We start from the raw sequence: 14,681 nt of genomic DNA on the forward strand, positions 1-14,681 counted from the left end.
AAAATTTCAAAAGCCATGTACTGTTGGACCAGGAATTAAGCAGCAGCTTTGAACTTTTAAGAGCATGAGTGAATCTGGAGATACATGAGGAATTTAACGTAAGACATGGTTAACTCAAAGTCTGGACAATGCAAGTCTTAAGCAAACGCTTTAGCCAGTACGCGAACAATGGTGTCGAGGGGACAGCTCGGTGGCTCACAGTGCCAGGGACCCAGGTTTGATTTCTTACTGGGTGACTGTATGGAGTTTGCTCATTCTCCCAGTGTCTGCATGTTTCTGTGCTCCAGTTTCCTTCCACAGTTCAAAGTTGTGCCAATTAGGTCATCCTAAGTTGCCCTGTAGGATCTAGGAAAATGCAGGCTAGCATGATAAATGCAGGGTTACAGGGAGAGGATTGGGGGCTGGGTGTGATGCTCTTTGGTAGGCTGAATGGTCTCTTACTACATTTTAGGGATTCTGATTCCATGATATCCTGGGGGAACGTGGGTTCAGGGACTCATTTTCTATGTTTAGTGTGATTAGCCTTGAGGTTCAATATACAACTAAGCATTCTTGCAGTAATGATAACTTGCAAATTTCTGTGACAATGGGCTTCAAAAAGAATATTTTAACAACAATCAATTTGAAGCTTTTAAGGAAGTGACCAGAAGCAAATTTAATTGTAAACATTAGCTTTATTTGTAACATGAAGGCGCCTGCTTATTTATGATAAACATTCCACAAGTGGGTAAAGATGTAAAATACAAACAAACAGCATTCTACTGTAAAGCTTCAAATCCAACGCTTCAGTGTGAGCAACAGCTGCTTTTATCACTGCATTTATTTTGTTTTCTGACTTGTTTGGTAAACATTTGCATCGTACATATCTAAAGTAAAACCACACACACACACACACACACACACACACACTTTCGTTGTTTTAATTCCAGAGCTGAATGCTCACGTTATAGCTTTTGTTTGACATGAGGCATCACTTAAATTTCAAAAATAAGTTAGACAAGTTTAACTATCAACTAGCCTCTGCCTTTTGTGTAAAACTAATGGAAAGAAATGGATTATTCCACTAAGTAAGCAATATTTGATACATTAGTGAACCAGCATCATTGTGCACAATAAATAACCTGTAGAAATTTATATTGGTTTTATTTGCACCACACTTAAGGCTGCCTAATAAATGCTGGCCTAGTGGCGTGCATATCCCATGAATGAATTTTTTTTTAAAAAGTGCAATAGTCTCATTCTAGAACACTGATTATAAACTGGCGTTTCTGCTATTAGTCAATCTAAACACTCCTGTGCTAACACAGGCTTGTTCGTTCAAATTCTCTCTCCTCCCTTTGTGACATAACAAAGAAACTGTGGTTCCTGGGTTCATGCCACAGATGTAGATGCAAAGACTATCGAACCATGGAATTCTGAAAGCAGAGCTCAAGGATTCCCAATGACAGCAGCAGACTGTAATGCACAGTCAGCGTATTGTAGGAAACCTCCAACCTGACATGGGCCTTGTACAAATGATGTAAATGCGCAATAACTTCCACAATCCAAACTGCTGGATTGTGCAGTAGTACACAGTAAGAAGATAGACTTTTTTTCTCAACCAGACTTACAGCAATTATTCCACACAGTAACGTTGATAACAGTCTGCAGCCAACCTTTCCAACTCATTAGCTAAATCAGTAAATTGCACTGCAGTGGATCCAGTCTAAACTCCTACACACAGCAACCCATTCAGTACATCATTGCCCCTGTCACCTGGCTCAGGATCACGTGCCTGGTTTGACACTTTGGCTAGTTTTCTGAGGTCTGGTGGACGCAGATTCAACTCAGGAAGGAATCGGATATATACTTATATTTAATCAAAGGAAAAGATGAGGTAAAACATGAAATTGATATCTCTTTCAGAGAGCCAATAATCTCAGGCTCCGGAATGAATGATGTACTAAAAGCATAACCTGAGTTCTATTGGATATGGTTAGTGTGGCAAGAGACTGAGGAGTCTCAACAAAGGCAATATGGCATACCAGCCCGTTATTGCACTCCAACTATTTAGATCCTGCTGTATGTACTGTAAGATTAAAAATAGGAAAATTGCTTCCAAGAAGAACTTATGAGGCTAAAAAAGTATAAAAGAAACCTCAATTCACTGAGACTTTAAAGTTAATAGTGCAATAACTTTGTCATTTTCACATCACCTGGCCTGTAAACTAATATCTTGGCAGAACACTGGAGACTACCTTCAGTCCATCCATCTCTACTTTTACAAGCACTTGAGATTGACAAATACATTGGATTTAACATTAGAAATGTTATCTATGTAAATTTTAAATATGCAATCCGTATATAAACTTTTGCAATATAAAATTCTATTTCTGATAGCTTGTATTTTATAATCACAATCATTAGTAATACTTAAGACTATATGTCTCTAACCCACCATATTTCCTCTAATCCCAGTCACTGTCAGTAATATTCCTGACACCATGTAACTAACCTCTAATACCCAAACTCCATATCATTAATATCCTCGGCATTCAGTCACTATTCTCAGTAATATGTGACTGCACATAAACAACACCCAGAATCTAATTAATTAATACCAGTTAAACCGGGTCACTACTCTCAGTAACAGCTCTGACTCCACATAACTAACTCCTGATAATACCTCAGGCACATCGTTAATAAACAGCAGTATCCCAGATGACACGTGACCGATTCTGGTTAAACACAAACTCTGTGTCATTAACTCCACTCATATCCCAACTGCACACTACTCATTTCACATTGTTTGTCGTTACTCTGAGCATATGTGGACACCACACCTGAGGAAGGATATATTGATCTTGGAAGGAGTATACATAGATTTACAAGGATAATGCTTGGATGTCAGGGGTTAAGTTTGAGGAGAGATTATACAAATTAGGCTGGATTTTGAGAGAATCTGATCAAAGTATTCAAGGTATTAACAGGAAAAGACAAGGTAGATAAAGATAAACTATTTCCATTTGTTGGGAATTCTAGAACTAGGGGGCATAGTCTGAGAATTAAGGTCAGACCATTCAGGAGTGATGTTAAGAAGCCCTTCTACATACAAAGGGTGGTAGAGGTTTGGAATTCTCTTCCACAAATGGCAGTGGGTGCTAGATCACCTGTTAAATTTAAATCTGAGATAGACATATTTTTGTTAAGGGAGTAAGGGATATGGGTCAAAGGCAGGTATATGGAGTTAGGTCACAGATCAGCCTTGATCTCATTAAATGGCAGAACAGGCTTCAGGGGCTGAATGGCCTACTCCTCATCCTACATTCTTAGGATCCGATCAACACCTTTGCACACTCTCCATCTCACCTCTTTCCAACCACACATGCATAGAGGATTTCAATGTATGCCAACTTTCTAGGTGTGATGAGGACTCTCAACATTTAGTGATGGTTTTAGGCTACAACAAATTTCTTCCCTCCTTTGTTGTGAAACAATTTACTAAGTGAATGATGTCCAAAGTACTTTTTATAAAAAGAAGGTGCAAAGGCCAATAATGGTTTGAATTTAAATGGTTTTAGCCAAAGGCACTAGAAACATTAAAAAGTTTAGTTGCTAAGAGGAGTCGAAATGGTTGGTGCTATAAGACTGGAGGCAGAGGGTGTGCCCCTCCCATAGTGGGGCAGGTCAGAAAGTGATGGTGCATGTAACTCAATTGGTTATTTACAATAAACTACAAGACTGAGATCTGGTCTACCTCTCGCACCTTTCCAGCTGGCATTTCCACGTCTACCACATCCATTACAGAATCATGGCAGATCCAAATCCCGCTGACAGGCATTTGGACAGGTCTGGGCCACCATTCAAGCACCTGCTACAGTTTGGCTGGATACTGGAGCTACAACGGTGCCCTAGCCATTTGCAGGGGCTGGGGGGTGATCAATAGATGCCTCCATTGTGTGTACTGAATACATACAGCACCCTCATAGGTCACAGGATTCTGATGGGACTGAAAACAACACTGATTTTAAGAATAAGTGACCATAAATAAACAATGCACATGTGACTTAACACCTAATTATAATGGACAGCACATTAATTGTAGTTTGGTTCTAGTTGTCTTCCACTCCCATGCCACTTTAGTTTTTTTTCTATTTTACTGTCTCTAAAACATCCAGAGGGGCTTAGACACCACATTCAAAATAATACTTTTAAAAATGAACCATGCATTTAAAAAAATCCAGGCAATGAGTTAAAGATGATAATTTTAGCTCTGTTTGTCTTCAGGATTGTTTGGTTAAGCTTCTGCCTTATGAGGGATTTCTAACGGTGTGAGAACAATTTGCCAGTTGCACCATAAACGTGCCCAACCACTCTAATGCAGTGGGTGACAAGTCTATTACTGTCCCAACTTGCCAACTCAAAATCCAATGGTTGGTATTGTGCTCCATCCCACTCCACATAAACAACGATGGGAAGTGAGAAAAACCCTCCAGCCCCTTTAGATCAATTTCCAGAGTCCGCTTATGATCACTGTATCATAGATACATTCCCCTATTCCCCCATAGATACAATCTCTTGTAACTTATTTGAAGTTCCTCAGATTTCCCCCATTCCTTGTTAAGAGACCCAGCATTGCCAATCAACCCACTCAACACACAACAACCCACTGCAATCTTAAAGCTGGTGATTAAAAGATAGTTCTCAGTGAAGCAACTCGTTACTTTTACTGACTCTACTTTCCCTGTTTGTGATCACCATTTCATCTTGACTCTCCATCAGTGGGGAGGCCCAGTTCCCAAAGACACTAACCACAGTTGTAGCACTGCGGCTTAACAGCGAATTACACCACGTTCAATGACACCTTTAAAGGTTTCAACAACAAAAACTAATACACTTAGTACACTGGCACAATGGTTTTAAAAATAATTACAGAAAGCAGTCTGCAGTATGCAAGTTTTTCCAGTACGAGTTAAAATGCATCAACTGTTTAACTCATTGCTACACGTTTTTTATCTGCTTTTAACGGTACAAGTATTATCATGGGCAACAACAAAACAACCAAACTTCTGATGATCCATATTACTGTAAATAATCATGTAAACATCAACTTCTTGACTTAAGGCTTGAAACCCATCACTTTTCATGGACCTCACGTAAAAACCGACTCTAGCTTTTCAGCAATTACGGCACAAAAATTTCAAGGCCCAAAGAATAATCGTGATGATGTTAATGATTTTAAGTGTATAAATGTGAATGAAGATTAGAAGATGAAATAATACACCTAAAATGGTTATATATTGGATAATTATGGAGTGAAATAAATAAATATATGTACACATATATAGCTTGTAACATTTTAAAATAAACAAATGTTAGCTAAATTAATATGAATTCTTTAGTGATGTCGTTTGTTACTTTATCTTATTGCGAGGTGGTCCTTGAGCCCAAATCAAGCATCCACGTCAGCCACCCAAGACCATTAAAAGTCCCTACCTTGATGTTTACAAGCTGGTTTTGAACATTCAACTACCAGTATTTACCAGAACTCAGGCAAAGGATCTTGTTTAAAAAAAAAGTTAACCTCCTTTCTCCTTTCAAACGCTGCCTGCATTTTCAGCACTGTCTGCTTTTACATTTTGAATTTTGCTCTATATTTTCTCTCATCATTGAAGCTCCTCTGAGGAAGCAGTGGGATAACCAAATCTCTGTTGCACCTTCTGAAGTAGCTTCCACTATAACTCAGGTTTTGTTTTATTTCATCTTGCTAGAAGGACAGTGTACTCGTCCTAGCTTAGCAGCCTCAGTTACCACAGCATTTAGGCTGGGTGAATGAGTATTTTCTTTGGAGATTGAAGAGTTAGATGAATGTTGCACAGTAGGACTTGGTAATAGGACTTTTCCCTAATTGCGCTGTGGTTGTGGTCTGCACCTGGTTTAAGACAATGGCTCTCTGCTATGTTCTCCATGACAATTAGGAATGAGCAACAAATTATGGCTTTGCCTGCTTGAGATCATCCAACGACAGAACAGTAAATCAAAATTAGGAACACTCGGTGGCTTCTCACTACCAAGGGGAGCAAAGCACCTGAAATTAAGCATCTGTACCAAGTGTAGAATCTTCTTGTGCAGATGGACAAGATAAATGGTAATGCAAGACATTGCTTTGGAAGAATGCCGGGCTCGAAGCAAAGCAGTTGACATCTGGAAGTGGAAGTCAGAAAATGAAGAGGGAGGAAACAGAAAGTGAAATCTATTATTCACCAGCCCAGCAAAAATCCTGGCATTAAGAATAGCAGATGGAACAATTGCCAAGAAGTAGAAAGCCTGCTCCTAACCACGATGTCCCTCCATAGCCACTCTGGCTCTGTGCAGTGTTACTTAGAATGCCAAAGAACCTTGCCATATTTTACAAGCAAGACTTCTTGGCAAACCTTTTATTTTAAATTGACCACAGCTTGCGCAATTCCACTAAAATAATCTTAATCACAGCTTCAACATCAGTCAGGTGTTTTATGCAAACATACAGGAATTCCCAATTCTAACCATCGGTGCTCAGTATAAATGGAAGACCATTGTGAGTATTTAATGGGCGCACCTTCCACACTGTGGCATGTCAAAATCTACAAACACATTCTGCATATTTGTCAGATTCATATCAGGAATTGTTCTGATACATACAAAGTTTGATAAAAAATGCGCAAATTTGTCAGTTTGCACATTCTAGCTTATAAGAGTCAAATTCTATATAAAATCTATAAAAATATAACAACTCTTTAGAAAATGTTTGTTCTGAATTACTAAATCACCACAATGGCAAAAACGTACAAATAAAGCTCTCAATGTTACACCTCTCGATGACTAAGTGTGCCCTGAAACAAAAACGTTAATTAATCTGTTGATGAAAACAATAATAGGGTAACTTGCAAGTTTTTTTTTAAAAGAACTAGCACTTTAAAAACATTTCACAAAGCTTCATCTGCCATAATGAAATGCAGCCATTCTCAGATAATGGCTTTCCACCTACAATCAAGAGGACTTCTGGGAGGCTTTTGCTCGGATGGAGTGTTACATCACCTTGGTCAAGGCAAGGTGTCCCGGATTCTCCCAGAGCACTGTCTTCGCGATACTCCAGGGTACTGCCATCTGTAGGAGGCAGCTCCTTCGGCTGAATTGGAAAGCAGGGCCCATTATTTGAACACCACTCACCCTCAGGATCAGTAGGTTCGGGTGCAGCCAGACTCAGAAGGTTTTCACTGCTTTCAGAAGACCGCATACTAAATGTTTTCATCTCTATGTTCGAATAAATGTTTTTTCCCCTGACCTTGACTGGTGTTGGGCTGCAGTAACTGGGTGCCTGTGTGGAAAAATTCAAGCAGCAGGCTCCTTTTAGGGCAGCCAGGCGCTCCCCATTGTATGCATTGTGCAAGCTGATGCTACTATCCGGGCGGATGAAGCTTGGGGTCGATGCTGTGCAGGAGATTTCATCAACAGGTTTCTCCTGAAAGCTAGGACCAACTCCGACTGTACAATGATAGATTTTTGAAGGCGGGCTTGTGTCTGTTGCTGGGTTTAATCTCTCCCAGGTCTGTGTTTTCAACTGGAATTTCCACAGGCTGTTGTCCGAGCTGTTGTGGTTCCTTCCTCCACCAAAGATTAACATGTTGTCCTGGTATACGACAGCTGAATGACCCACTAACTGGTGAGGTCCAGACCTGTGAGAAATCAAGAACAAATTAGCTGAGAGTCATAGAGCTGTACAGCAAGGAAACAAGACCGTTCGGTCCAACTTGTCCATGCTGAGCAGATATTGTAAATTAGTCCCATTTGCCAGCATTTGTCCCATATCCTGCTAAACCCTTTCTATTCATATACCCATCCAGATGCCTTTTAAATGTTGTAATTGAACCAGCCTCCACCATTTCCTCTGGCAGCTCAGTCCACACAGACCACCTTGTGTGTGAAAAAGTTGCCCCTTTAGGTTTCTTTTAAATTTTGCCCCTCACACCTTAAACCTATGTTCTCTAGTTTTAGTCTTCCACACTCTAGGGAAAAAAAACCTTCATCTATTCACCTTATCCATGCCCCTCACGATTTTAGAAACCTCTAGGTGGCCACCCCTCAGCCTCTGACATTTCAGGGAAAATAGCCTCAGCCCCGTTCAGCCTTCAGTAGCAAGTCCTGAAAACATTCACAATTGGCATGCTGATGGATTAGTAAAAACCTGCAACAATCGTGGGTTGTGGTTTGTATTCGGCACACTATGTTTGAGGGAGGATAGAACGCAGGGAGTTGTGTTCAGCTACAGATCACACTAAGGAAGGGAGGTAAGAGACTAGAGATCAGGCAGCTGCATAAGGAACAAGCTTTGCAAAGTAAATCAAATGGTGTTAACCCTGGTTTAGCAGCTGTCCTCATCGAAGAATATGGTGAGAGAAGAAAAAAGGTTCTGATATCTAGAATGCACTGGCAGTCATACAAATGTTTATATTTCCCCATTGATTAAATTAAATCATGCAGAAAGGCTCGGGACAATGAAGTTTCTTTCCCTGTAAGGCAGCAAAGCCTCCAGTGAACGTGTCCCTGACTATGAATGGGTTTGTCAAAATTAATGCCAGCTAAGAGTGCACTCTATAAGTGGTTCCAATAGAATGGAAAGAAAGAGTGAAAGTGTGAAGGCGGAGATAAGAAAAGGAACAGTCAAAACCACTTCCCAAAAAGACCCACGGCTCAGTGAGTATGTTATTAGGAATGACCATTGAAGCAGGTAGTGTAAGTGAGTCTAGTGACCAGATGTATTTAAGCTAAAAGAACAAAAGGAATTGAAGGATATTTTAAGTGAGATAGTGTTGAATCTGTCAAAAAAGTTAAAAGCTATACCGAATTAAAAGCATTTTTATGTTCCAAAACGTGCAGAGTTTCTCATGAGGAATCTAATTCGTAAAGTTGCAAAAGCAACAGCAACTTGCATTTGTATAGCACCTTTCTTGTAGGTATTTCATGTGTACATTGACATTGAGACAACAAAAACTTGGCATTGATCCATATGCTTTTATTCTTTGAGGGAATGTGGGCATCACTGTCAAGGCCAACACTTGATGGCCATCCTGAACTGCCTTTGAACTGAGTGGCATCCAAGAGTCAACCATGTTGCTGTGGATGTGGAGTCACGTGCAAGCCAGGTCAAGTAAGGATGGCAGATTTGTTTCCCTAAAGTTAGTTGTTAATTTTAAATCCCAGATAGATTATTGTTCTGTTAAGCAAAGGTATTAAGTAAAGGCAGGTACATGGAGTCAGACCACAGATCAGCCACGATCTCATTGAATAGTGGGTCAGGCTTGAGGAGCTGAATGGTTTACTCCTGTTCTCACATTCCTAAAACACATTTCTTAGCCAAATGGGTTTTTAGAGAAATTGCTGACAGTTCCATGGTCACCACTACTGAAATGAGCTTTCAATTCCAGATTTTTGTTAAATGAACTTAAGTTTCACCAGCTGCCGTGGTGAGATTTGAACCTGCAGCATCAGAGCACTAAATGAGCCATTAGATTAGTTCAGTGACATTTTCACCATGCCAGCATCTCCCCCGAAGCAGCTTCAGAACAGATGTCCAAAGGATTAATCAGAAAGCTAGGTTCTAAGGTCTCACTGAAAGCAGGCACAATGGGTAGAGAACATATGAAACAGGAGCAGAACTAGACCATTTATCCCCTCAAGTCCACTCTGACCCACTACAGGAAACATCCATTTCAAATCCACCTTGCCAAAACTATTCAATATCTTGTAGATTTCAATCAAGTCATTCCTCACTTTTCAAAACTCGAATGAAAACAAACCCAGACTGTCTAACCTATGCTCATTCCAGATATCAATCTCGTAAACCTCCTCTGAACCACTTCCAATAGGGTTGGTGGCAGACTGGCTAGCACTGCTACCTCAAAGTGCCAGGGTCCCAGGTTCAATTCCAGCCTTAGGTAACTATCCGTGTGGATTTGCCCTGTGTCTGTGTGGTTTCCTCTGGGTGCTCTGGTTTCTTCCTAATTTCAAAGATTATGTGGATTGGCCATGCTAAATTGCCCATAGAGTCCAAGGATGCGCAAGGTAGATGGTTTAGTCATGGGAAATGTAGGGGTTGGGTCTGGATGGGATGCCTTTTGGAGGGTCAGTGTGGACTGAATGGCCTACTTCCACACTGTAGAATTTTAAAATTCTATATTTTAACCTTCTCCAAAAAAAAAGAAGCCAAAACTGCACAGAGAATTTGCCTCAGAATTTTGTTGCGTCATACTCAATCAACCAATACGCTGTGTAGCTGAGCCATAGAGAAGGCTGAGGGTGCAATCCCAGAGATAAAGGCTTTGACAGATTAAGGCACAGTTACCAATGGTGATGTGCAAGAGACCAGGATCAGTCTGGAGCAGAGTTTCAGACATCAGGACAACAAACGATTTTTAGATTAGATTTCCTACAGAGTGGAAACAGGCCCTTCGGGGCAACAAGTCCACACCGACCCTCCGAAGAGCAACGCATCCAAACCCATTTCCCTCTGACTAATGCACCTAATACTATGGTAGGTATACCATGCAATTGGTAAATTGCATTGCCAATTTACCTGGCCTGCACATCTTTGAACTGTGGGAGGAAACCCACACAGACACGGGGAGAATGTGTAAACTCCACACAGACAGTCATCCGAGGCTGGAATTGAACCTGGGACCCCGTTGCTGTGAGACAGCAGTGTCTAACCACTGAGCCACCATGCCGCCCAGGCTGGGTTTGAGATGAGGATGAATTTTACGAGTAATCTTTAGAATTAATTAATTAATTATTCAATTAGACCCAGTTGCTGCTCACTGAACCACGACTACATGCAGGTGTCGAAGTCGCTCTTTACCGTGCTCTGATCCTGGACCATATGCAACTGCTGAAGTCCCACTTCCAAAAGTCATTCTGTTCGACAAGGCCAACCAGTCCACCAAACAAGTACATTCCTCTCTTGTAGACAGCTGCAGAGTGACTGTACCGAGGTCCCGGACCTACGTCCCCACAAGGAGTAAACACCGGGCACCAATCTTTGGCAACTGTTGGAAAGACGCATTTTTGTAACACTGAAATTGAGATGCAAAACTGCAAAGTTTATTTCTTTTGTAAAGATATTATCTCCCTTTGCTACAGCTTTGCTTTTTCTCATTTTTCTAAAACCTGGTGATGGGAGAGACAGTCCACTGGCTGGATCAGCAATTAATGCTCAATCAACCAGATCGGTCACTCGCTGCCTGAGGGGGTAAAGATGACAGATTTCCTTCCCTATAGGACAATAGCGAAGCAGATTAACTTTTATGACAATTGGCATTAGGTTGGCTTTTTAATTCCAGTTTTTAAAAATGGAATTAAAATGTCACCATCTGCTGTGGTGGGATCCAAACTCAGTTCCATTTCCTCAGAAAATTAACTTGGGCTTTTGGATTGCCAGCACAGTGACATTACCAGTGCTTTCCTTTCTGATCAAATCAACTTAGGTTGGGTCTGCTGGGATTGTTGATATTTTAAGTTTTCTTTTAGGACAGTGAATGCAGCAGTAATTTGTAAATGCACCAACTTACAGTTATTAACCTTTTTGTATTTGAACAACACAGATCCGTTGCAATCTTACATTAGCAGTAAAAGATTACCATACTGCAGCACGTTCTCAAATGACCATCCCCAGAAAATCCCGTGGCCAGCACAGCCCAGCTCACTTGCTGACTGCAGCCATTTCTGAACTGAGTCCATATGGAACTCCACCCAAAGGATACTGCATGTGTTGACCAGTTGTAATGTAAAAGAGCTCCCTGATGTTAGTACTAAATGTCCTTTTAGTCAATTTGTTGCACTCCCTTATCTTGCTGTGGTTTCATTTATATTCTTTCTGCGCAGCTAACACATGCTTCAATCCCATCATGTCAACTAAAGAGGCTGCGGTCAACTGGTGGGCTAGCTGCAGTACCATTTGCACGACATGCAAAGAAAAATAATTAAACTCAAATAAACAGTTAACTTAGGGTTAATTAAAGGGAGGAACATGATGTGTGAACCTCTAGAGTAAGAGCAATGACTTAAAGCCATCCTCATAGCTGTTGTATTCGACAGACGTGATGCTAGTGTTCGTGACATGTGCCTGGATGGTACCGTGTATATATATATACATACACACACACACACACACACACACACACACACACTTTTGCTAACCCAGAGGGCTGAGGCAAATGTGATTCTTTCTCAGCACCATTGCCAACTAGAACATTAGTGAGACTGCAGTCTGTTCCTCGGTCTTCCACCCAATCCACCCTTTCAGGCTGTGCTTTCAGTTGGGACACAATATTAGGTATGGCTCACCGAGTTTACCTCATGAAAAGCAAAGACTTTTAGACCAGCAAGATGACGGTTTCAAGTCCCTTTTTGTGCGCTCAGTGAACTGATCTCAGTTGGTCTTCGGAAGGAGCGCTTCATGTCACTGCACTGACCAGGCTTCCCACTCATGGTTTGTTTTTTCCAGAAATCCAACTTACAGGAGGCACCTGCAGATGGATTTCAGGGGAGGGGAAGAGTGGGCTGAGATCTGGTGAACACCAATGCTCATCACAGCCTTACATGGCTGAATAATGACATGAGCTACTAAATGGCAATGGAATTCATGCTTCCCCTGCATGCAGGAATAAAATAACCCCGCCAGGAGAAGAGGCTGATGCAGGGAGAAAATTGGAGAGGAAACAAAACAAAAAAAATCACAATGCACATATTAAATTTAGCTGAACTGTGAGAACACGCCCTTCTGGAGGAGAGTCGCTGGACCTAAAACATTAACTTCAGTTTCGTTTCACAAATGCTGCCAGACCTGCTGGGTTTCTCAAGCAAACTCTGTTTAAGATTTCCAAAACTGTAGTTTGTCATTTTACCTCCGTATCTACCCTGTCAAGTTCCATAAGAGTCTTGTACATTTCGATATAGATTGCCTCTCATTCTTCTAAATTCCAGTGAGTACAGGCCCACCATACACAACCTCTCCTCATGAGAGGGTCTCTCCATACACAGTATAAGACAGTTTTATTTGTGGACAAAAGGTTGCCGGTAGCAAAAAGAATTATATGTAATTCCAGACACACAAAAATGGAACAGAAAGAACGGCACAATGGCTCAGTGGTTAGCACTGCTGCCTCACAGCACCAGGGTCCCAGGTTCGATTCCAGCCTCGGGCGACTGTCTGTGTGGAGTTTGCACATTTTCCCTGTGTCTGCGTGGGTTTCCTCCAGGTGCTCCGGTTTCCTCTTACAGTCCAAAGATGTGCGGGTCAGGTGAATTGGCCATGCTAAATTGCCCGTAGTGTTAGGTGCATTAGTCAGAGGGAAATGAGTCTGGGTGGGTTACTCATTGGAGGGTCGGTATGGACTGGTTGGGCCAAAGGGCCTGTTTCCACGCTGTAGGGAATCTAATCTAATCAAAGCAACCACTTAACACCCAACAGATAAGTGATTAAAGTGGCATGTAAAAACATTCCCCACGAGTTATGGTCAATGTTTTGAATATTGAATGTTACACCCAAAGAAAAGATCTATTCTTGAAATAATTTGAATGAATTGCTCATTTTCTCACTTACCAAAGCTGAAGCTCCAGAACTCCTGTGAGGGCCCCTTTATATCAACATAACCGCCATATACATACATTTGAGCCTCAAACACCACAGCAGTGTGGCCCTTCCTATTTTTGGGCACTTGTTTCTGAAGAAACAGAAGATATTATTGTTAATTGTATGCTCATAACTTTTCAGTCATCCGATGCACTGTGATGTGGTGGTTCAAATCCCATGTCAGTAACAGGCTGAATTTTAAATGCAACTTCTGCATTTGGAATCCAAAGCCTCTATTGGTAACAGTGATCATAAAAACAACAATTGTTAAAGCCCATCTTGTTCACTAAACCCCTGAAGGTGAGGAAATCTCCAAATTGATTTGGTTTGGCCTAGATTGCTATCCAATGCCCTGTGAAATGACCTTGGCAAGCAACTCTGTTCCATGACATATTGGGAAAGGCAAATGCAGGCCTTGACAGTGAAGCCATTTTCCCATGAAGGAATAAAGGAAGCCTACAACACTTGTGCACAACTGGAATTGGAATTAGGCAATCAGAACGGCTACTTCAGTTATCCAACAGGCCAATTTACTTTCACATCAAATGCACCAGTTAGTGCTTCAACTCCCAGAAGATGATCTGGCACTTCCCACTGGCCTGTGAACACACAGGAGTAATTACAAATTGTACTTTGAGGTGATTTGTTACCTATTAGTGTGGAATTTACTGCCTTAAGACAGAATTGAAAAGATCAAGCAAGGCAAAACAATGGAAGATGCTACAAATACAAAGTTTACAACTGTAATCATGTGGGGCTGTCTGTTGAACTGAACATAAATGACATGTTTTAGTGCATATTTGTTAACATTAAAGGGGGATCAGGTTGTCTTACTGAGATGAAAGTGCATCATATTAACGCTGGACGATGGTAAGAGCATCTGTGATAACACTGACAATGTCAGTTCCTCAAGTCTACAGCACCATATAATAAGGTCCAATTGTGGCATCAACTCCATTTTCCTATCTACTCACTATAAACTTTGGCATCCCTCTCAATCATGAGTCCAACTCAGCCCTAAAAATATTCAATGATC

At 41.1% G+C, this 14,681-nt stretch overlaps 1 protein-coding gene across 4 annotated transcripts in view; it reads right to left on the reverse strand.

The window, feature by feature from the left end:
* Window positions 1–695: 695 nt before the first annotated feature.
* si:dkey-3d4.3 (leucine-zipper-like transcriptional regulator 1) overlaps window positions 696–14,681 on the reverse strand; it is a 113,523-nt gene continuing 99,537 nt past the window's right edge. For all 4 annotated transcript variants that reach the window (XM_060827030.1, XM_060827031.1, XM_060827028.1 and 1 more), the window contains 3 exons: window positions 13,616–13,736; window positions 10,874–11,060; window positions 696–7,694 (listed from right to left, as the gene is read on the reverse strand). In XM_060827030.1, coding sequence (XP_060683013.1) covers window positions 6,926–7,694; window positions 10,874–11,060; window positions 13,616–13,736 — 1,077 coding nt within the window. In that variant the 3' untranslated portion in view covers window positions 696–6,925. The remainder of the gene's footprint in view (window positions 7,695–10,873; window positions 11,061–13,615; window positions 13,737–14,681) is intronic.

Source organism: Hemiscyllium ocellatum, chromosome 7 (assembly GCF_020745735.1).
Source record: "Hemiscyllium ocellatum isolate sHemOce1 chromosome 7, sHemOce1.pat.X.cur, whole genome shotgun sequence".
Taxonomy (NCBI): domain Eukaryota; kingdom Metazoa; phylum Chordata; class Chondrichthyes; order Orectolobiformes; family Hemiscylliidae; genus Hemiscyllium; species Hemiscyllium ocellatum.